The following is a 24,195-nucleotide window of genomic DNA, read 5'->3' as shown; positions in this document are numbered from 1 at the left end:
CTAGGGAGTTGAAACATGCTGGTGGGTTCCATCCCTAGAGATTCTCGTTTAATTTGTCTAGGTGTGATCTGATCATAGGGAGTTTGAAAAGCTCCTCAGTTTATTCTAATTTGTAGTCAAGGATGTGAATCACTGCCTAAGCTTTCACAGTGTTTTGGTTTTTTTTGATAACTTCCTCTTTTTCTGAATTCAACAAATACTTATAGGGAATCTGCTTCATGCCAGACACTGTCTAGAATACTCAAATGAATGTGTCATGGCGTCTGCTTTTCAAGGAGCTCTCAGAACAACGGGAGAGGCACAATATAAACAAATAGCTGCAATGCAGTGCAGTGAGGACTATGATAGTTTGTTCAAAGAGTTATGGAAACACAGATGAGGCAGCAATGAAAATTCTCTGGGGAATGTGTCTGAACTCATTAGGTCAACTAAGTTTAGTTCATGGAAGGAGCTGCAGGAGGGTGAAGAGAAGATTCTAGGCAAAGTAAACAATAGTAATAGCAGAGAGATCAAAAAACCACCATTCTCAAAATGTTCTAAAGGTCTTTGTAATCGCACTACTGTTGTTGTGACAACATTGGTCTAAGTTGTCCAGATCTTTGGTTAATAAGGGGTCACATCTACATTTTCCAAATCTTCACGTTGTCTACAAAGTTTTGTCCAAATCAGTGGATCTCAATCCTGGGTTACATTAAAATCATCTGGGGTGTCTTATAACAGCTAAATAACGTTTGGTGTTTTACCCTCAAAGAGATTCTGATATTACTGGTCTAGGGTTGAGTCCTGGCTATTATTTTTTTGAAACCTCCCCACATGATCATCTACAACAGGCACAAGGGACATTTTTGAGGCCATGGTGGTGTTCTCAAACTAAATTTTGGTGATGGTTGCACAACTGTATAAATTTAATAAACACCACTCAATGTACTTTAAATGGTGGGATTTTTATAGTATATAAATTCCAAAGCTATTTCAAAAACAAAAGTGTAGCACATTTAAAGTGAAAAAATCAATCACTCAGAAATTCTCTGGGGTGACTCTAATGTGCTGTCTTGATTAAGAACCACTGGCCTAAATCCTAACAGCTCACAGATGTGGAGGCTTTCAGTACAGTGATTAAAAGATGTGGCAACTGAGAAAAGGGTCTTACAGGCACAGAACCTTCATGAGAAAGACTAATTGAGGACTTGACATGCCATTCTAAAAGACTGCCAACCCCCGAGGATACAGTGTAGATTACAATGTAGTACGGCTAAGGTCCAAAATTGCAGTTCACTCAAGTATTTCACTTTAACAGAGCAATTTCAGAGCTTTTAATATACTATATTCTTTAGTGCTACACCAAAATAACTGTTATGTGCGCTCTCTATTGCCCTTTTTAAATCAAAATGTCTACTTGTTTCAAAGATCACTTTAATGGAGAACTCAAATGGCTTAAGCTACAAGAATATTTTTTGATAAAGAAAATAATAGAATAAGGAGGTGTTAAAAGCATTTCTTAATTTCATATAAAGCTGAAAAAGAAAGACAAAGGTCTTCAGTTTATTGAGTTCATTCACCAGAATGAAACGAGACATTTATCCAACTGACTTCTAAGAAAATATTTTTCTAGGCAGCCAAATCTGAGTTTACACAGACAAGATCAAACCCAACACTTCCCAAGTCTTTACAAATTAGCTATTCATAACTTCTTTCAATGCAATAGAACCAATGCCAATATAACATTTAAATATTTCTTGTATGGTTATAAGATAATAATTAAACTCATTTAAACTTGAAGGCTCTTTCCACTTAACAATTTATGAACAGGAATAATTTTACATAGATTGCAATGCAAATTACTAAGCACATCTGCATTGCAACACATCTAATTAAGGTGAACAAATTAGTCAACTTCAAGTCATAGGATAACCTGAAAAGCAGGTTTGAACTGAGAAAATAGATGTGGAAAGTTACAATTACTTTTATTAAAGGATGCCATAAACTCTGAATAATGAATTAATAGCTTTTTTTGATTCCTAGAACATTTGTCAGCAATTGTAATTACTAAAGCTAATATTGTCAGTTCGTGGGTAGCAAAAGTAGGGAGCCCCAGAATTTAGGGACAAAGAAAAGCAATCATTTGAAATTAACTTGTAAGACTCAACCCACACTGATGGGGAATAGAAATTCCCAGAGTAAGCCTCTGGAACAGAAGTATTTCCTAAATCTCGGTCAAGAGTCTATATGAAGCAATTATAAGGGTATGACATCTAGTAAAAAGAAGAGTCAAAGAAACAAAGTTTTTTCCTCACAGTTGAGAAAAAAGGATGCTTTGCTCTTTCTTTACCCAGAAATATCCCTGTAAGGAAAAAGAACTGTTAGTTCATCACAATTTGAAGGAAACATTTTAGATCCATTCCATTTTCTTTCATTCAGTCCTATATTCACTGAGCATCCTTCTAATCCATACTTTAGTTAACTAAACAAACTTGTGGGGCAATAGAGGATACCCTAAGGAGAAATAATTGCTGTCCTGTGACATTTTGGTTTATCAACCAGCCTCTTGAGAGTTCAGTTAGAGTGAGTCAGTCTCTTCTGAGTGAAATGATGAAATATAGTCTGGGGACCTAAAAAACTGAGGACCGGACCTTTCCTTCTATGATGCTAAAATAATATAATTCAGAGGCTTACCTAAACAGCCAGTCAACTAGTTTTGCCTCCTTGATCTCTCTAACTTACAGAATCACAGATTTTAATCTAAGCTGATTGTCACAATAAAATAAAAAGGGATTGATTGGATTACCAATCTCTCAGATTCTCCTCTTAATACAAACCTGAATCAATACTACTTTGAGCCCAATTTTACATTTTGCTGGTGGTAATAGTAAGCTGTCGAGCATGATTGCACCTCATGAAAATGTGAATGAGAATGATTGTTAACAGTGTTGATATGTCTCCTATTAGAAGTTCTGAGTTGTCTTATAAAAAATATGATTGTGGTAGAGAAACTGTGTGTTTACCAAACTTTGTTTCTTTTTCTTCTTGGGCACACAGCTAAACTATTTCCAAGATTCCCTTACAGTTAGGTGCTGCCATGAAATTGGGTTCCGGCTGATGGAAGTGGGTACAAGTGATGTTCACCATTTCTCTGTCTGGCACATAGAAACCTCTTATATGATCTTTATATGCTATCTCTTTTCCCATTCACTGACTGAACAGACAGAACTCTGAGGTCTTGGAGAAAAGAAGAGCCACCTAACCACCTGCTCCTGTATTACACTGATATACAAGCAAGAAATAAATGAATATTATGTTAAGCTACTATAATTTTTGTGGTGTTTTGTTAAAGTAGTTAACCTACTCTGCTCAATAGAGAAATTGGTACCAGGAGTGGGAGGCTGCTGTAACATAACCTAAAATATGTGGTTGGCTTAGTGGTTGGCAGCAGGTTGGAAAGCTAGGGATTCACATCATACAGAGCCTTTGACAATTTGGAAGGCAGGCTCCATGCCAATTGAGACTGTGGCTTTAGGACATGGGATTGGAAAACAGATTCCTTTCAGTGTATATTGATTGTTATCGGTTGCCTTTAGCAAGATGTTGGAAGAAGGAGATGAGTTCAAGTAAGACTTGCCTTGTTTTAAAGTAAAAGTTAAAGGGAATAGATAGGGTCATAATTTATTATAGCTACCATTAAGACATTTTAAATTAAACTTAAATATAAAACCTAGAAAAACTAAAAGAGAATCAAAATCATCTGTAATCCCTCAAATGAAAGATAACCATTACTAACATTTAGTATATTCCTGTGCCCAAGAATTTACACACTACATGTATGCACACAATACATACCATGGATCATACAATATAAGTAGTTTTGAAACTTAACTTTTTTCCCAATAGCGTAGTGTGAGCAAGTTTTCATGCCATTAAATATTTTTCTACAAGATCACTTTTCTTGTGGATGAATTTTAGGTTGTATCATAATTTATTAGGCCAATAACTTATTACTAGCTATTTACTATTGTAAATAATATATCAACGAATATTCTTAGAGCTAGACATTTCCTTTTTACATATTTCTAGAATTGGAATTCTTGGGTCAACGTGTATGTACGGTTTGAAGGCCTTATGTATCACTTATGTATATATAATCACAACTCTTCAGAAAAATTTTACTAATCCATATTGCCAATAGCAGTATGTGGGAATGCCTATGTTTCCCCTAATATTCTATTTTATAATTTTGCTTTTTAATCTTTGCTGTTAGGATCATAAGTATAACTCAAGGCCACAGGTCTTACTAGTCTGTGGATGCAAATTAGATCACATTAACTTTACTGTTATAATTACTGTCTATATTAGTTAGCATTAGGCTAGGTGATATTGATAGAGAGCTCATCATAAAAGAGGCTTAAACAAGAGAGAAGTGCATTCATACTTCACATAGCTGTCCATGTAATAGTCCTGGGCTAACATGGTGTCAGGTATGAGCTCAACAATATAAGGCATCTTAACTCCATCCTATTGCTCCTCAGTACCTGGTCTATGATTTCCTGGTCCAAAAATGGCATCATCTGAGATCTAGGAAGCACGATGTAGGCAGAAACAAAGAAGAAAAAGGCAAATGGTACACATGGGTTCTTTCATACATTAAAGGTGCCTGGAAGTGCTGCATAATACTTTCACTTTCATCCCATTGGCCAGCACTTGAATACTTGGCCACCCTAAATTTAAGGGAGGCTGGGAAATGTCATCCTCTTTCTGGCAAACTTGTGCCCAGGTAAAAACTTTATTACTATGGAGAAAGGAGAGTGTATTTATTTGATAGTGCTGTCATAACAAAGTACCATAAACTGGGTAGCTTAAACAACAGAGATTTATTCTCACAGTTCTGAAGATTAGAAGTCAAAAATCAAGGCATCAGCAGAGTTGGTTCTTTCTCTCCCTCTGTCTCTTCACATCGCGTTCCCTCTATATGTATCTCTGTGTCTGAATTTCCTCTGTTCATAAGGACACCAGTCAAATTGGGTTATGGTGTACTCTAATAACCTCTCTTTGACATGATTACCTGTATAAAGACTCTCTCTCCAAATAAGGTCACATTCTGAGGTACTGGGGCTTAGGACTTCAACATATGAGTTTTAGGGAGACACAAGTCAACCCAGAACAGAGAGCATAGATATTGGGGGACAAACAGCAGTCATGGCCACAATGCCCAAATTATGAAGGCTCAGCTTGTGCCTAAATGATTGGCACAATCCATTTCCCCCTGCCAAGCCAGTTATTTGTGAGATTCACAGGGATGGATTAACTCCATTTCTCTCTTTAGCTTTCCTTATCAAGACACCTCACCAGACCCATTAGCATAGGGCATGTGTGTATGTGTGTGAACATGTCTCACTTTGTTCTCAGGGCTCCACGCTACTTGTCCCCCAAGTAATACTACTGCTGGCTAAAAATAACAGTTAACCTTTACTAAGGGCAAGCTAAACTTTATGTGCTATGCTAAACACACTGTATGCATTATTTCATTTGAACTTTGCAATAATTTTATTAGGTGGGTAGTAGTTTTATCCCCACCTTCAGTAGAGGCAACTGAGGTACTAAAAATTTAACCAACTTACCTAAGGTCATGTGGCTGGTAAGTGAAAGAGATATAATTAGAGCCCACATCTGTCTGATTCTAGAGACTGTACTCTTTTTTTTTTTTTTTGAGGGAGATCAGCCCTGAGCTAACATCCGTGCTATTCCTCCTGTATTTTTTTGCTGAAGAAGACCAGCTCTGAGCTAACATCTATTGCCAATCCTCCTCCTTTTTTTTTTTCCCCAAAGCCCCAGTAGATAGCTGTATGTCATAGTTGCACATCCTTCTAGTTGCTGCATGTGGGACACGGCCTCAGCATATGGCCGGACAAGTGGTGCGTCGGTGCGCGCCCGGGATCCAAACCCAGGCCGCCAGCAGTGGAGCGCGCGCACCTAACCATCAAGCCACGGGGCCGGCCCTAGAGACTGTACTCTTAACCACTCTATCACACTGTCCCTCACAAAGTTTTCACTAACTCAGCAGCTATACTGTATGCCTCTAACCCTCAGCAGGGCCTGAAACCTCAAGCTGGCTCGGAGGAACAGATGCTTTACTAAGACCTCTCGTAGTTTGCATTTTACTTCTACATCTCTTTCTCTTTCAAAAGCATCCAACACCCCCTCAAGTTCTATAGATCTTAGCTCCAAAATATATTTTGAGTCTTTCCGTTTGTATCTGGTTCCCACGGCCACCATCAATCATTTAAGCCCCTAGAATTCTGTAGTCTGTGGATGCAAATTAGGTCATATTAATTTAAATGCCTATATTAGTTAGGATTAGTCTGGAATATCCTCCAAACTGGTTCTCCCACTTTCACTCTTGCCCCTGAGATTTGGTTTTCCAAAGTATATCTGCTTCCCAGAGTATAAACATTTAAAAATACAAACTAGTTCATGTCAATTTGCTGATTGAAACCGCTGCCTATGTCTCTGACATCATCTCTACCTCTCTCAACTCGATCACTACAGTCTGGCCACACAGGCCTTTGGCTATTATCTTGAATAAAACAGGCTTTTTCCTGCTTCAGGGTCTCTACATTCTGCTAGCAACTCTCTTTCCCCAGATGTTTGCCTTCATGTCTCCTTCTCGTCCTTTATGCCTTAGTGTAAATGTCACTTCTTGGCAAGGTACTCCTCCACTAACCTAAAGTATATTTCCACCATCCTTCTCTATTACATTTCCTTGTTTCATTTTCTTCTAGACACTTCTCAATAGCTGAAATTTTCTTAATTGCTTACTTATTCATTATCTGAGGGCCCCCTCACACAACCAGAAAGCAAGTTATTGATCTCTTCTTGCATTCCCAGAACCAGTAGAGTACCTAATGCATGGTAGATGTTTAACCAAGAATTGTTAAAGAATGAGTGAATGAATGAATCTCCCAAGGCACAGTGCACAAAACTCCTTCTTCCTCCTTGCATCTCAAAATGAAAAAAATCCCAACCAAATAACCTCAGAAAGAAGCACCAAATGAACTCTTCCACAAAAAGCCAGCTTGAATTCCAATTTCAGCTCAGCAAGTAAACCCAGTGAGGTTTATCTGAGATCTTTCTATATCTCTCCCAACTGTGATCACTGATCTACATTGCCCATACAGCACTCTGTACCAGCCTCGATGGGTTTTAGAAGCAGATCACTTTCCCAAGGCAGAGACTGTTGGACACCCTGCTTTCTGGAATTCACTAAACATTGGCCAGATGATAGGAGAGGAAAGGCCACTTAGAAGGGAATCTCGTAATGTTTTCTATGTGCCAGGCCTCATTTCAAGAACTTTACATATGTGAATTTACAATGACTCTGTAAATTCTATGCTATCATTATAGCCAATCATAGATGAGGAACCAGAGACACAGACAAGGGAAATAGCTCGCCCAATATTATGTAGATAGTAATGTGCAGAGTTGGGGTTTGAACTTAAGAGGTTTAGCTCCACACAACTCAATAGCAAAGAAACAAACAGTCCGATTAACATATGGGCAAAAGACCTGAATAGACATTTTTCCAAAGAAGACACACTGATCGCCAAAAGGTACATGAAAATATGTTCGACATCATTAATCATCAGGGAAATGCAAATCAAAACCACAATGAGATATCACCTCACGCCCGTCAGAATGGCTATTATCAAAAAGAGGAGAAATAACAAGCATTGGTGAGGATGTGGAGAAAAGGCAACCCTCACACACTGTTGGTAGGAATGTAAATGGGTGCAGCCACTATGGAAAACAGTATGCAGGCTCCTCAAAAAATTAAAAATGGAACTACCACGTGATCCAGCAATTCCACTTCTGGGTATTTATCCAAAGAAAACAAAAACACTAACTCAAAAAGATATATGCACCCCTGTGTTCATTGTAGCATTGTTTACAATAGCCACAATATAGAAACAGCCTAAGTATCCATTCGTGGATGAATGGATAAAGAAATTGTGGTGTATATATACAATGGAATATTATTCAGCCATACAAAAGAATGAAATATTTTGCAAAAACATGGATATACCTGGAGGGCATTATGATAAATGAAGTAAGTCAGACAGATAAGGACAAATCATAGATACAGAGAACAGGCTGGTGGTTGCCAGAGGTAGGGGGTGGGGAGTGGGAGAAAAGGGTGAAGGGGGTCAAAAGGTAAAAAGAGAAAAAAAAAGAAAAAAACCCCAACTGCATAGGTGGTCATATATATACATATTCAGGAGATCTGATGAATAAAAAAAAAATATTGAGCTTGTGTCTTATTTTCCTCATATTTAAATGGGAAAAAATACATTCATATTTACTTTTCTGTTAATTGATGTTTGGGTTTTCCATTCTTTGGTAATTATAAACAACACTGCTATGAACTTTTTTTATATTTCATGCTGCACTTGTACAAGAATTTCTATAGATAATATACTTTAGAAGAATGTTTGTGGACCCTAGAGTATGTACTTTACCAGGATTACAAAATAATGCAATGTTACTTCCTAAAGTTATGATTCCTATTTAGACTCCTATGAGTAGAGGTAACAAAGATGCAATTTCAAATTAGAGGGAAATGATAGGATATTCAATAAGTATTTCTAAGTAATTGATTATCCATTTGAAAGTAAATGAACTTTAATCATTATCTTTCCTAGTACATAAAAATAAAAAAAAAGAAAAAAGAAAAGGAAATCCCCATCAGACTTCTGCCTAGGTCTCATTGACTTGGTCATCCCTTGGGAGTCTGGGAAGGCAAGTTCTCAGCTTTCCAGCTTCTAAGGTAGAGGAAGACGAGGGAGAATGGGGTAGGAATAGGTGTTCAGTGAGGCAACTTCAGGTATTTCATTCCAATCTATAGGTTTAAGGATTTATGTTTGCAGGGCAGTTCAGTAAAAAAAAAAAAAAGGAAGAAGTTTAACTCCAGAGCCCATGCTTTATACCATCCCTACAAATAAGATTTGGAAGATGGGGACTAGAACACACCTAGTAAAAACGGGACTGGCTGGAAGAGGCGGAACTATGTTTTGAAGACCTCTTGGATTGTACACTAAGAACATCTTCCTAATCAAAGGGCAAATATTAAGTGCTCTGTCACTCTTTCTCTCTCTCAATTTGTGAACTATTTTAGAAGCTCTCTTTGTTACAGGTTAAACAAATACAAATACAAATTTTGTCACAACCAGATTACAAAGGAAAGACGAATTCTTCTTGGTACCCAGTGTTGCTTGAAAGAGAAATTAGGAACCAATTCTGCGTCCTCTGACTAAATCTTGGGCCCTGCTCTACGTGACTTTTTGTCTTGTTTAGTAATCTGTTATACAGCCTTAGGTAAGTCATATCACCTCAGAATGCTTTTCTGTCCTCATGGGGGCCAGTGAAGCACACAGACAGACCACCAATTCCAGACTCCGATCAGTGACTTTGCAACTACTACCTATGTGACCTTGGACAAGGTCGATATTACTTCACCAAGCTTGTTTCCTCATCTTGAAAGTTGGGATGATGCCCACCACAGAAGGCTGTAGCGAGGCTTAATAAGATAAAATATATAATTCATTTGGCATATAGTAGATGCTTGATAAATATTTTTACTCTATTACAATACATACAATTTAGTTCTTTCTTAGAAAACAGACTCTATCCCCAGTAAACTTACTAACAGACATAGATTAGATAGTAGTTTTCCAGATTCCTTCTCTCTTATTAACGACTATTACTTAGGGAGCTCCTAGGCGCAAAGATACAGTGTCTTAATGCAATTATGTTTCAGTTGGGACTAGAGTTGTATATATCTATCTATACTAAGAACTAGAAAGTGGTAAATACTTTAAGTGAAGGACAGCCATGAATATTCAGAGAGGAAGAAATTGCTTTCAATTCCAAGAGGTGGGGCACAGAGTAGAGAAAGGACATTTGTGTTAAATCTTGAAGGATGTCACTAACGAGTAGTTTTACTCTGCATAGCCAACAGACTAAAATAATTACTTTCTCCTCTGTGGGATGCTTCATCACTCTGCACCACTTTATTATTAAATTTATATTAGATTGTAATTCTTGTTTCTGTCTCCTAGGAATTGTGCACTTCTGGATGGCAGGGACTGTCTTACCACCACTGAATTCTCCAGCACTTGAGTACGGAACAGCTGTAATAACGACAGAAATCACAGAAAGGCTGCTTTGGTTTTAGGTTTAGTCCAACGTTGAGTGCGGCTCTAGAGTCTGAACGATTTTAACTCCAGGCTGTGCTTCTTAGCTCGGGTAAGTGACTTTTACGGTTAACAGATAATATACAGGACGTCGGGCTAAATTTGAATTTCAGATAAACAACGATTTTTTTAGTATAAGTATGTCCTATGCAACATTTAGGGCACACATAAAATATTATTCGTTGTTTATCTAAAATTTCATATGTAACTGGGCATCCCATATTTTTACTTGCTAAATCTGACACCCCTAATGACTTCTCTGATCTTATTTGTTATTTGGAAAACGGGGATGAAAATAGTACATTCTTTTTAGGATAATCTATATAAAGAATCTCGCGCACGGCAAACCCTTAATTTACCTTCCAAATCAGGATACTTTAGTATGAGACATGCCAAACCTCCGAGACAATGGCCCTGAGCGCACCCTAAAATATCCTTATCCTTATTAGACGGCTTTCTAAAGAGCGCAGAGAAAGCACAATAGAACTCTGAAAAATTTTGCAAGATGCTTTGAGAGATTTGCAAATCTGCCTTCAATATAATAACATGAGTGTTTACACAATGTCGCACCAGGCAGGAGAGGGCTTTTCCTTAATTACAGGAAAAGCGTTGGCAGCGTCTCTACGCACGCGCACAAGGGCCCCTGCCTCTCCGCGCCCTGCCCCCGCCCCCACAGGCGAGAGTCACGTGGGCGAGCCGTCTCCAAGGAGGAGTGACCGGGCCTTGTCATGTGACCCCGGCTCCGCTTCGCACAGGGATGGAGCCGGAAGAGGGGACGCCGTTGTGGCGGCTGCAGAAGCTTCCAGCCGAGCTGGGCCCGCAGGTGAGGAGGGGGCAGGGGCGGCCGCGCGAGGCCGGGGCTCCGGGACTGCCTGGCGTGGGGGTCCGGCCAGGTCGAACCGAGGCGCCGTCACTGGGCTCTCTCGGGCTGCATAGGGAATGGAGGGGGAAGGGGCGTGATTTCGGGTGGCCGGCCCCCTGCTTCCCCGGGAGAGCTGAGGAGCCCCAGGCTTGGGGCGCCACCTCCGCGCCCCGGCTTGGAGTTGTCCTTCGAAGGGCCTTGCGCACGGATACGCGCCCGGCCGCTCCTGCACTCGGCCCACGCGCGGCCCGGGACACAGTGACCCTGGGCTGGGGGGCGGAGTCGCCACGTAGACTTTGAAAACTTACAAGGTGGAGTGAGTGGTTTGCAGCCTCTCATTTACATTTCATTCATTCATTCAACACTTACCTGCCTAATGCTCTCTATGCGCCAGGCACAGTCCTAGGTGCTGGGGACACCGTGGTGATCTAGAGAAGCGTACCCTGCCCCCTTGAGGGCGACAGAGAAAAAATTGGTAAGTGCTACCAATAACTGGGCAACTTACTTTAAGTAGGGTGGTCCAAGGAGGCCTTTTCCTCAAGAGGTTGGCACCTCGAGTCTAAGAAGGAACGTGGCTTATGAGGATGTGGAAAAAGCAGCCTCATTCATTCATTCAGCCAGCTTTTCGTTGGAGTCTCCCGTGTGCTGAGTGCCCTGATGGGATAAGGTCCAGTGGTGAATGAGACACAGCCTCTGCCCAAGTGGGGCTTGCTATCTAATAAGGAAACCAAACTGAGTTATCGAGTAATGAGCTTGTGGGATAGATAGCAACCCAGACTTGAAGGGGCAAGGGAAGGCATTTCAGAGCAGGAACATCTAGATTTTTAGGTTGAGTCCTGAAGGCTGAGTAGGAACCAGACAGGCTCTAGAGGAGAGAGTGTTTCAGGCCGAGGAATAGCAGCTACAAGGGCTGAGAGAAAGCCGGTCCTCGGGGGCTCTGAGGACCTGCTGTAATTCTTAGAGGCTGAAATGCAGAGTGAGCAGCAGAGCAGGGAGACTAAAACTAAACAGTTGAGCAGGCATCAGGTGGCTGGAGTCTTTAATGTGTCACGCTGGTGTGTTCGGCCGTAATACCAAAGGCATTGAGTATTGTTTTTGGCAGCAAAATTTTAGTAAGTATGAAAGATAAGTTGTGGAGACACTAAGTGCATATAATAGTATCTTAGCTATGAACTGTGAAAGGAAGAAAACACAGTGGTTGCTATAAGAGGAAAATCTGAGAAGTGTTTTTTTCTCCCTTGAACTTTCAAGCAAAAAATCTTAGTGCCCTAAGTATTAGACCTGAAGGAAATTTGCCAACCTCTAAAAGAAAGCAATACATAGTACAGGCAAAATTGAGCTTCAGAATTAGCTCTGCGAGCTGTGGTTCTGTGTGCCTTCTGACTTCAGATTACTAACACTTTGTATTGTAATTAATATGTTAACATGTTTACTTCTCCCTCCTCTCTCCCGCAACAATTCAGGCCTCCTTAAGTCTTCCTTGAACACAACTTCTTTAACTGGTTGACTTGCCTCCTTTCTCTTTCTCTGATTCTGAACTCCTTCAGGGTAGATACTTTGTTTTGTATCCCCAGTTCTGGAGAGTTGTGTCTGGCTCAAGGTGGGTTCTTAATCAGTGTTTGTTAAGGGAAGGAATCAGTGCACACTTAACTCAGCTTTATCACTGGGGCAGTTATCTGGATCCTAAGCTTTGGTGGGTTGGCCTTCAGTATCAATGAAAGGCAGCTTTAAATAAGTCCTATCAAAATTGGCTATAGGGGAGCCATTTTAGATAGAGTCAGAGCTGCCTTTCCAGAGAAACTGCTTGGCTGTCCTGGACCTTGAGCTGGGCCAAACCTTTGGGCTGGGCCAAAATGACAGTTGTTTTATGAGCAATTGTTTGAGAAGTCAGCAGAGGAATGGACATCCTGATCACAAAGACTGAGGATGGTGGACTTTCTGAAGATAGAATCAATAGTCAATCAATGTTTAGCCAAGACTAGCTCTCTGCCTCCAGCTCCAATTAAGTTTCTTTGTAATACAACCTGCTTTCTTTGTCTTTAAAAGCCCCAGACTTTTACTCCCTAGCGGGGCATGTTTTGAGTTTCCACCTGAATCTGTGTCTCCCGAATTACAATTCTAATTGCCCAAGTAAATATCTACTGTTTAAATTGTAGTGATTTTTCCTGGTTGAGAGTCCCAATTCTGTTCAATTTACAATGGCTGAAGGGTGGGGGTGGCGGCTTAGCCTACGTAATGGTATTGAGGGGTATGTTGTAGGTAGCTTTTTAAGTCCCTGATTTTGGCCTGCCTTTTTCCTTTCTTCCCTTTACAAAGTGTAGGGGACTTCAGTCTACCTAGTACTTAGGTAAGGTCCATAACCTTTACTACTGTGTATGTCGATGACTCCTAAATCTCTGGATCTGGCCAAAAATATCTTCCCTGGGTGTCCGACTTCTGCTTAGATATACCACAGGTACCTCAAATTCAGTATGTCCTTGGCTGAGCTCCTTGTCTTTTCCCATGCGTTATTCCTTGTGTGGCTGTAGCCTCATTTTCGGTTTGTGGCACCACCACTTACCCAGTCCTCAGCCTGACATTCCGATTATCATCCTCCCTCCTTCTTTTCATATCTTGTACTTCTCTACTGCCTCATTTTGGGTGTCCTCAACAGTTGGGGCCCCTATAATCTCTTGCTGGTAAACCAAAGACAGGGGCATTTGAGCTCACCATCTCTTTCCCTTTTCTCTCCTTATATCTCCCAGCCTGTTGGCAGATTTATGGAAAAATAATGCAGATACGTGAATAGGTTGCTTCCCTGTTGAACACAGATTAAAGTCTAGGCTCTTTTGCGTTGTACACAAGGGCCTTTATGATTTGGTCTCTACCCACCTCGCGCACCTTGAATCCTGTCATCCCCCAAATGGTGCCATGTGATTTCACACTCATCCTTTGCATATGCACTTGCTTGTGACTGGGAATGCCCTTCTCTCCTGTTTGACTGGCCAACTACTTATCCTTTTAAGACAGTCTTTCCCCTGCTTCCTGTCTCTGCTCCTTTGTACCTTCTGTAAACTGTATTATGGCTCCTATCATTCTTATTGCATTTATTGATTATGTTTGCCTTTTGCTAATGGACTAAGACTCTGATATGGTAAGACCTTATTTATTAGTTTCCTCATCTGTAAAATGGGGATAACAATACTTCATAGGGTTGTAGTGAGAGGATCAGCACAGTGTTTGGTACCCAGTTAGGGGTCCATAAATGGTAGCTATTACAGTGATTTTTTTCTTTGTATTTCCATTAACTTGTTTAATAACTGGAATGAAGTGCTCATTACATATTTGTGAATGAATAAAAAACATTTATATTCCAAAAAGATAGCACTTTTATTTTTCTGTTTGAGTTCTGGGTTTTGCTTTAGCCTGGGGACACTTTGGGAAAAGGTGGAATATACGTAGAGAATTTTGAATGAATTTCAAATTGAGAATGTTGGTTGATTTATGGTAAATAAAAATTCTCTTCATATAGTGCATTAGCCGTGGTTTGGAAGTGGAGTCACCAGTTGCTCCTCTCTGTTCTGATATGGGTGGTATTATAGAGAAGGAGTTATTGCTAAAAATGGAGTAGAACATGATCCAGGGGAAAAGAGTTAGACAACTTGCTGTGTAAATGCATTTTCAAGTTATCTGGGTTCAAATACTCTTACAAGACACATATATCCCCTGAGAAAGAAAACCACATTAATCATTTGCCTAGAATAATGCTGGCATAGTAGGTACTCAGTTAATATATGTTAAAGGCAGGGAACATAGTGCTTGTAGTAGTAGTAATAGTGATAACAATAATAATAAGAATGATAACAGTGGCTAGCAATGTGTAAGTGCTTTGTACATGCCAGAAATGTGCAGAGAGATTTGCATGTACTCTTATTTAATCCTTACAGTAACATTATAGGGGTAAATGATATCCTCATTTTATACATGAGGAAACAGAGGCACAGAACATTTAACTTGGTAAAACTAGTTAAGTAGTAGAACTAGGATTCAAACTAGTTAGTTTCATTCCAAAATCCAGTCTTAATCCATGTTCAGTTTTATATGTGTTAGGATTTCCATTGCTGATATTAAGGTAAGATAGAGAAAAAGGAATGTAAAAAAGGAAAAGAAAGGTACTGAGGGCTTTCTTGGAGTGGACCAAAAGAAGTATGAATATAGTGGAAAATGGAGGCAAGGGAAGATGAAGGTTGTAGATTTACAGTAAAAGACTTTAAGAGTTGTACCTTTTTTTTGATTATTGGTATAAATATGATATCTAAGGAATCCCAAAGTATAACTTTTATACTCACCACCTTCCTTTCAGGGGCATTGGAGAAGCAACGGTGTATCTATAAAATTATTTTAGCTTCTGAAGGTGGACAAAATTGTAGAAAGTCTGGCTTTTTTGTGACTCTCTAACTTTAATTGATAGAATGATGTTAAAAATAGTTAAACGTTTCAATCTCATCTGCTCTTGCGGATAACGTGAACTTCTCCCAACAACGTTAGTTTGCTACAAGGAACATAAAGCTATTTTATAATTTCACATATAATTACATTTATTTCCTTTTTTCTCTCTAGCTTCTTCACAAAATAATTGACGGCATTTGTGGTCGAACTCATCCTCTCTACCAGGACTATCACAGTGTTTGGGATTCAACAGAATGGAGGCATGTTCTAGAAGATATTACCAAATTTTTCAAAGCCGTAGTTGGTAAAAATTTATCCGATGAAGAGGTAACTTCATTCCAGATTTCTATACCTTATAATAAGTAATCAGTGTTCAGATTTTTTATTAAATTAGTCTTTAGGCACTGTATAATACCAGGGCCATCATTAGTAAGTGTATATTACATAACAACAAAACCTCTTAATTGTGAGTAAGTGGAAAATCTGGTTGTGGAAGTTCTGGGTTTCTGTAGTTTTTGTTTTTGGTTGTTTGTATTTTTTTAGTTGTGAAACATTTTAATCATATAGAAGAAAACTGAAAGTTATATATCCAACACCTATGTTCCTATTACCATACTTAAACAGTTGTTAACATTTTCCTTTATGTACCTCATGTTTGTGTGATTGTTTTAGAAATAGAGCATTACAGATATACCTAAATACTATCTGGGTACGCCACCCTCCCCCTAGAGAACACCGCTTGTGAAGTTGGCGTGCGTGTTTTGTATTCTATATTGTATAAATATTTGCATCTTTAAGCAATATATACAATTATTTGAGCTGTTTAAATGTGTAACTTGTAAATGATAACATATATCCATTTATAATTTTTTAATGCAACATTGTGTTTTAGATTTATCAATGTTGATAAATGTAGATTTGTTTCATCTATTTTAATCCCTTGTAGTATTTGATGAGAGGAATTAGTAGGACTTATTTGTCTGTCTCCTGCTGGTGAACAGTTATGTCATTGCCTCTTTCATTATTACTAATGGTCCTGCTACAAATGTTTTGTATGTGTCTCCTTGTCCCCACAGGGGCCAGCTTTTCTGGGATAGACATCTTGAAGTGAAATTGTGGGGTCGTGTGGTATTCTTCCATTGAATTGCTTTTGTACCTTTGTCAAAAATCATTTAGGCATGTTTGTGTAGGTTGCCCACTTTTTAAAAAAATGGAATTATATATGTTTGTCATTTTGATTTGGATGATATTCTGGATATGAGTTGTTAGATATATGTATTTTATATGTCTTCTATTATGTCGCTTGCCCCTTTTTACTCTCTTAATGGTGTCTTTTGGTGAACAGAAGTTCTGAATTTTAATCAAGTCCAGTCTGTCAGTATTTCTTTTGATGGTTACTTCTGTTAATGCCCTGTTTAAGAAATATTTGTGCCAAAGTCATAAAGATGTTTTTGTATGTTTTCTTGTAGAATCTTGATGTTTTAGCTTTCACATTTATGTCACTGATGCATTTTGAATTAATAGTTGTGTATGGAGTAGGGGTCAAGTTCACATATTTGGAAAAATATGCTCTTTTATAGGAGCACTAGTACCGTCATGAGGGCCCCACCCTCATGACTTCATTTAAACCTAATTACCTCTCAAAGGCCCCATTTCCAAATATCATCTTGGGGGTTAGGGTTTTAACATATGAATTTTGAGGGGACACAGTTAAGTCCATAACATGGTGATTGCACTGAGTCTCTAGATCATTTTGGGGAAGATTGACATCTGAACAATATTGTCTTATTTATGGACACGGTATAACCTTCCATTTAGATTAGCTTCAATTTCTGTCTAATGTTTTGTAGCTTTCAGTGTAGAGGTCTTACAAATATTTTGTTAGATTTATTTGTAAGTAACTGAAGTTTCTGATGTTTGTCCTCCAATGTTTATTGCTAGTATGTAGAAACAAAGTTGATTTTTGTATACTTTGTGTCCAACAATCTTTCTAAATTTATTTACTATATCTAATAGATTATAAATTTTTTTGGATGTTTTGTATGCAGTCGTTTTCTTTTTCAATTTTAATAGCTTTAATTTCTTTTTTTCCCCTTATTGCACTGGCTAATGCCTTCGGCACAGTGTTGAAAAAAAAAAAGCAGTGCCTTGTTCATGACCTTAGGGAGAATGTGTTCACTATTTCATCATTTAGTATGTTAGCTGTATGATTTTATAGATATCCATTATCAGATTAGTTTCCTACAATTCCTACTTTGCTGAGAATTTTTATCATTAATGGGTATTGAATTTTATCAATTGCTTTTTTCCTGAATTTATTATTTTTCACCTTTATTTTGTTAATGTGTTGCCTTGCATTGATATTTGAATGTTAAATTAACTGTGCATTGCCAAAATGAATCCCACTGGGTCATGGTGTATTGTCTTTTTTTATGTGTCTTTTGATTTGACTTGCCAATGTTTTGTTTAGGATTTTTTTATCTATATTTGAGTGATATTGGCCTATGATTTTTCTTTCCTATAATGTCTTCGTCAGAGTGTCAAGTTTTATTCTGTTCTCGTGGAATGAATTAGGAAGTACTTTTTTTCTTCTTTTCTCTGGAAGAGTTTATGCAAGATTGATTTTATTTCTTTCTTCATGTAGTACTGTGTTACCATGTTGCTTAGTTTTCAAATATTTTGAAAATTTTTTATCTGTTATGATTTAATTACACAGGCTCAAAAATACAAATAGTGTGATTCCAGTTCTTTGAAATCATCCAGTTCTTTGCTACGTGGCTTGGGATATGGTTCATTTTAGTGAATGTTCCATATACGTTTGAAAATAATATGTATTCTACAATTGTTGGGTGTAGTGTTCTGTGTATAGATTAGATTAAGTAGAAAGAAAGTGGTTTTTAATTCTATGTCTTTACTGATTGTTTGGTCTCTGTCACTTACTGAGAGGTTTGTTAACATCTCTAATTATGAAACTAGATTTAGGGCTGGCCCCGTAGCTTAGCGGTTAAGTGCGCGCATTCTGCTACTGGCGGCCTGGGTTTGGATCCCGGGCGTGCACCGACGTACCGCTTCTTCGGCCATGCTGAGGCCGTGTCCCACATACAGCAACTAGAAGGATGTGCAACTATGACATACAACTATCCACTGGGGCTTTGAGGAAAAACAAAAAAAGGAGGGGGATTGGCAATAGATGTTAACTCAGAGCTGGTCTTCCTCAGCAAAAAGAGGAGGATTAGCACGATGTTAGCTCAGGACTGATCTTCCTCCGACAAAAGAAAGTAGATTACCCATTTCTCTTTTTAGTTCTGCCAGGTTTTGCTGCTTTATGTATTTTGAAGCTATGTTATTAGGTGCACACAAATTTATGATTGTTATATATTTCTGTTGAGTCATTTTGTTGCCATCCTTCTCTATTTCTTGTAATACTTCTTGCCTTAAAGGCTACATTGTCTGATATATTAACATAGTTGTGCCAGCTTTAATGGTCCCCCAGCTGTATTCACTTGCATGCTGCATCATCAGTCAGCCCTTTTCCTTTACTTTCTGTTTTGCAAAAATTTGTTAAAACTTCTTATTTGCTGGTTATATGTTCTCATTTTGTTTTTTTCATAGTTACAGAAGTATTTTTTTTTCATTTACTACCGTTTTAAAGGGTATGTGAAAGGAGAGTGAAACTATGTATTTAGATTTTAAATAGAAAGACCCTTTCACTTATTTTCTAACCATTTATCTTTATTTTCATAGATATTTCAGCAATTGAATCAGTTAAATTCATTTCATCAAGAAGCTATCATGAAATGCTTGAAAAGTAGAAAAGATGAAATCAAGCAGGCTCTGTTACAAGAAATAGTTGATATTTCTTCTGCACAGCTACAGGATTTTGATTGGCAGTTAAAGGTGAGAATCTATTTATTTATGAATGTGTATGTTTTTTATTTCATTTTTTGAATAGAAATATTTCTTTTTTATAATATATATCTAAAATTAATGTTGTTTTGAGAATACAGTGTCCCAAAAAAGTATCAAAGATAATTAAAATTACATTTTTTGCATTAATTTGGGCATCAGTACACTAAAAACATCCAAACCATTTCTAAAAACATAACAATGATAATAAATTTAATAAACTAGAACTGTAAGTCATTAAATGTCATAAATAGTGGAGGAGTATGTATGTATGTATTTAACATATATGTTTGGCTAGAATTTTCTAGACTTCCCAAGAATGGTAAATGTAAATCTATAATGTGTTATTAAAACAGCACTTAAAAAACATTTTTAAAAGAGAGTCATGATCAGTAGGGTACATAAAGAACAGTTTCAGACCAACTTTCTATCCTCTGTAGGGTACCTAGACCTAAATGAGGAGAAAAAAAATACATTGTGTTTCTTGATTTCAGCATGACCCTGGATAAAGGGCCTCATATTGTCTTCATGGATAAAGTGGAGAAAATGTAGAAAAATAATACAGTTAGATGGAGTCATAACTGGATAAATAACCAAAACAAGATGAATTTGTGTTAGCCAGGGAAGAGGTCTCTGTGATTCTGGTCGTGGCCCAATCTTCTTCAACATTTTTATGAATATTATGCTTATCAAATCTGAGGGTGACACAAAACTAGATATATATTTAATATATAATATAATATAAGGTTTAAAATTATTTTATAGCAGATTACAGTGGTGGACCAAATAAAGCAAAATAACCTAAGCAGAGATAACCTAAGTAGAGGATTTTTCATTTAAATAAAGCCAATGATAAATATAAAAGCTATGAGAGATATGCTAATAGTAGCATATATGAGAAATATTTAGTTATTTTGGTATACCAAAGTGTAGGTTGAGTCAGCAGTACGATGATTCAGTCTTATGTTTTGTTGGTAGAAATGCTATTTCAAGCAAGGGGTAGTATTTCTAATATATTCTGTTTTCAACCATTAAATCTTTTTGTTAATCTAGTTAGTTTAATAATCCCTGTAATTCTGGCTGCCAAACTTAAAAACATTCTTAGACAATTGGAGCCCAGCCAGAAAAGAATGACCAGGAACTTGAAATCATGGTACATGAAGTTGCTTTGAAACACCTGAGACTGTGTACCTGGAAGAGAGAAAATGCAGTAGAAATATGACAATTATCTTTAAAGGACTAAAAGTCATGTGGATGAAAGATTAGATATATGCTCTGTGGCTTCAGGGGGTAGGACAAAGGCTAAAGTATATGATTTGCAATAAGATGGGTTTGAATTGAACCTAGGGGAGAATTTTTTAACAACTATGAGTATCTGAAAATTATTTTAACCTCTTCTTGAGTTAGCACTCTCCTCATCATTGGTGGTATTCAAGCATAGGCTGAGAAACCATTTATTGGAAATATTGAGAAGGAGAATTATCCGTAAGGTAGACAACCTGAAGGTGATACTTCCAAATCTCAGATATTTATGAGTATTGTTTTTTTGGAGAGAGAAATGTGAGGATTTGATTCTATAGCATATGTACCATGAGGGAGATGCTCGGAGGTTGGTTGTTTGGGAAGAAGCCCCTTACCGTTGCCCAAGTAAATTTGTGCAAGTGGAAGCCCTCCAAAGATTCAGTTATTGTGGGGTTTTCTGGCTCAGATTCCAGGAAAATTGACTTTCCTTTTGCCATCTGACAATGAAGCTATGATGCTTATTTCAAAAAGTGTTTAGTGTCATAAATATTTGGTTCTTCCATTTCCTTTAGGGTACTCTTTTAGACAGGCGTAGAAAGTGAGGGAAATATGTAAATATGCTGAGTGTTTTTGTTGAGTGGGTCTAGTTGAAGATGGGTCTATCTTGATTACATATTTATTAATACTTTAGTAGAGAGTTAGCTGATCGTGGATTAAGCATCTTAATTTCTTAGAGTTTACCAGTGGTTTTAATTTTATCTTTGTACATAGACTTTTATCCTCTTAGTGTCTTTACACTTATTTAAGAATTCTCTATGTTTCTTGCTGCACTGGACCCACTCAGTACTTCCCAGCCGTAGCTCTGCTCTAGGTTCCTGCTCCTACCACAGAATGCTGACTGTCTTTTTCCCCTAACCTACTTCCTCTCTTTTATTTACTCTCCTTTCTCGTCCTATTCTTCAAATATTTATTGGTTTGTTGTGAGTTTCATTTCTTTATTTCTTTCACTTTTCCCTGTACTTGACCGCAAACAGGAGTACTCTTTTTTTTTAATGTATTGTTAGTAAGCTCTGATGCAATTTAATATAGTCTTTTTTATTACTTATTAATTACTGTTTTCTTCATTTTAAACAGCTTGCACTTTCTAGTGACAAGATTGCTACATTACAAATGCCACTTTTAAACCTTCATCTAGATGTAAAAGAAAATGGTGAAGTCAAACCATATTCTGTTGAAATGAGTAAAGAAGAGCTGCAGAATCTAATAAATTCCTTGGAAGCAGCTAATAAGGTATTTATTTTCATTTTGTTCTATGGTTTAAAATGTTTAAGTTTTGATTGATATCATTAGAGCAATGTAACAAAAACTTATAAGTCACTTTTAATGTTTCTTTTGTTCCTGATATTTTATGTCAAGCACAGAAAATACTTGCTGGTATGTTGTGCATCTCTATTTTTAGGTATTAAATTATTATGACTTGTAATTTTAATTACTTAGTTTTGAGCATAACTTATCAAGTAGTTGTTTTTGAAAGAATAGTAGGGCTGTTGTAACCAGTAGATTTGTTTTGCTCCAGTGCTCATTAATGATAAAAATAAAATTTTTACCTTGGGGCTGTGAAATTAGTTGATTCTGAAGAGTTTTTATGATTAAGAATCATTGTGATCTTGAGGAAAGATGTGTTTAACTAGATAAATAGAATAAAATTACTTTTATAATCCTCTAAGTACCGGAGACAAAATATGGATTGTAGTTATTATGACAAAATCAGGTTGAGACAAAATAGAATTAATGAATGAGTGAGAACTTCACATTTACAAGGGAATGGCTGAAGAACAGTAACCATTCCTGGTGTTTAATTAATGAGAACAGTAGAAACTGCTGCTGTGAGAAAGAAAGAAAAATAATGACCTTTGTGTATGTACATTCCTTTCATTATTGCTAGACCCCAGTGATCTAGTGTCAATGATTCAAGTCAGTTATTCTTACCAGCCTCTCTTGCCACTAACCGGTCTTCTCGGGTCTGCCTTTTTTAAACCCAGTATACTTCAGCTTTCCTCCGTACTCTGCAGTTACTCAGCCATTTTGGTGCCTTGATGACTGGTCCACGTGCGCAGTAACCAGACTGGTAGCCTGGCTTACCTTGGATGGGGCTAAATGTCTGAAGGGGTGTGTGGTAGAGCCTGCTGTAAACGTTGGATGCTTCTGAACCATAGATCCTGGCAGGCCTGTGCCATCAGTTGCTGTGCATTGTACTTGCTTGTTGTCAGTTCTTCAGACATGTCAGAGCATCTCATTTAGCAGATATTGGCATCATTCTGGTATAACTTGATTCCTCCCTTCCCACCCCTTTGTCTTTTAAGGTGGTCCTGCAGTTGAAGTAACTGGAAGTAATGAATACCAACACTGTCGGATTCCACTGCTGCAGCTGATAGGGCAGAGTGGATACTGTGTGTTCAGAAAACCTGCGACATACTGACTTACTACACCAAGCTGAGAAAGCAGCAGTGTTGACATCACAAAGAGAAAAATTTGTCAACTTCCCTAAAGAACAGGAAATTCCCTTGTTGGCAGGAAATGCATAAAAAATGAAAAAGCTATACTAGGAGTTTATATTTCTATAATGACTGTTTTGCCTCCTTTATTAAATATTTGAGAAATCTTTATAGATATACAGTTTTGTTGAAAGCTAAAAATAGGCTCTAAAGTAATGTAAACATACAAAGCACAAATACACTTAAATATTGCTTAAAGAAGTATGTGAATAGCAAGGACATGTATTATGGCTATATATGATTAATTTGTAATATTTTTAAAAAATAGCTTTTAAAGACTGTATAAGCTGCATATGTAACTCAGGAGATTCCATATCTTTCTCGTATTTCAAAGGAAAGATTATAAAATATAGAATTTCTTACAGAAAGAAGCTCTTCTTCAGACATGAACAAGAAAAAATAACAATTTATTAGAAAAATTTTGAGTTTATGAATTTATAAATTCTAGAAACTAAAATCTTGTATTAGTACACAGAAAAAAATGAAAATAACACTGTTACTTCTGCATTTCTATGTCTGGTCAGGAGAGTATGCTCTGATGAAAAAAGAATGGATATCATTGTATAGTATATATATTGCTATTCGGATATCAGCTAAGAATATATATAGGTCCATTTTTGTTATAAACCCTTAATGTTGAATTTAACAGTTTTGGATGTTAACAACTTCATTGGAAAACAAACCACTTTTAATTTCAGTTAACTTTAAAAACAAGCATTCTGAACAAATAAAAAATGTCATTTTATTTTTATATGTTTTATTTCAGATGACTTTCTACATAATGCAATAATACATAATTGATTGGTACCTGCTATTTGCAACTTTATAGCTCTTTAGAGCATCAGACTATTATTTGAGGTGTCCAGAGTAATTATGACTATTATCATACAGATGAGGGTAGGCTTAAAGAGGTTAATATATACCTGAGGTCTAGATAGTGCCACTCAAAATGTGTCATAGACTA

The 24,195-nt window shown here is 37.4% G+C and overlaps 1 protein-coding gene across 1 annotated transcript; it reads left to right on the top strand.

The window, feature by feature from the left end:
- The first annotated feature begins 10,942 nt into the window (after positions 1-10,942).
- COMMD8 (COMM domain containing 8) lies at positions 10,943-23,982 on the top strand. Its single transcript, XM_004419035.3, has 5 exons — positions 10,943-11,061; positions 15,700-15,855; positions 19,273-19,425; positions 21,811-21,966; positions 23,040-23,982. Exons 1-5 carry the CDS (start codon positions 10,996-10,998, stop codon positions 23,058-23,060), a joined length of 552 nt encoding a protein of 183 aa, XP_004419092.2. The 5' UTR covers positions 10,943-10,995; the 3' UTR covers positions 23,061-23,982.
- Positions 23,983-24,195: the final 213 nt, after the last annotated feature.

Source organism: Ceratotherium simum, chromosome 8 (genome assembly GCF_057802395.1).
Source record: "Ceratotherium simum simum isolate JZ-2026a chromosome 8, ASM5780239v1, whole genome shotgun sequence".
NCBI classification, from domain to species: domain Eukaryota; kingdom Metazoa; phylum Chordata; class Mammalia; order Perissodactyla; family Rhinocerotidae; genus Ceratotherium; species Ceratotherium simum.
The sequence above is the reverse complement of the archived record's forward strand: the minus strand, read 5'-3'. Positions and strand labels throughout refer to the sequence as shown.

Bases quoted from the DNA above. Each gene is read 5' to 3' on its own strand.
- COMMD8 (XM_004419035.3), top strand. From the start codon at position 10,996: ATGGAGCCGGAAGAGGGGACGCCGTTGTGGCGGCTGCAGAAGCTTCCA. The intron at 11,062-15,699 runs GTGAGGAGGGGG...TTTTCTCTCTAG, and splicing joins CAGCCGAGCTGGGCCCGCAG to CTTCTTCACAAAATAATTGA. The intron at 19,426-21,810 runs GTGAGAATCTAT...CATTTTAAACAG, and splicing joins ATTTTGATTGGCAGTTAAAG to CTTGCACTTTCTAGTGACAA.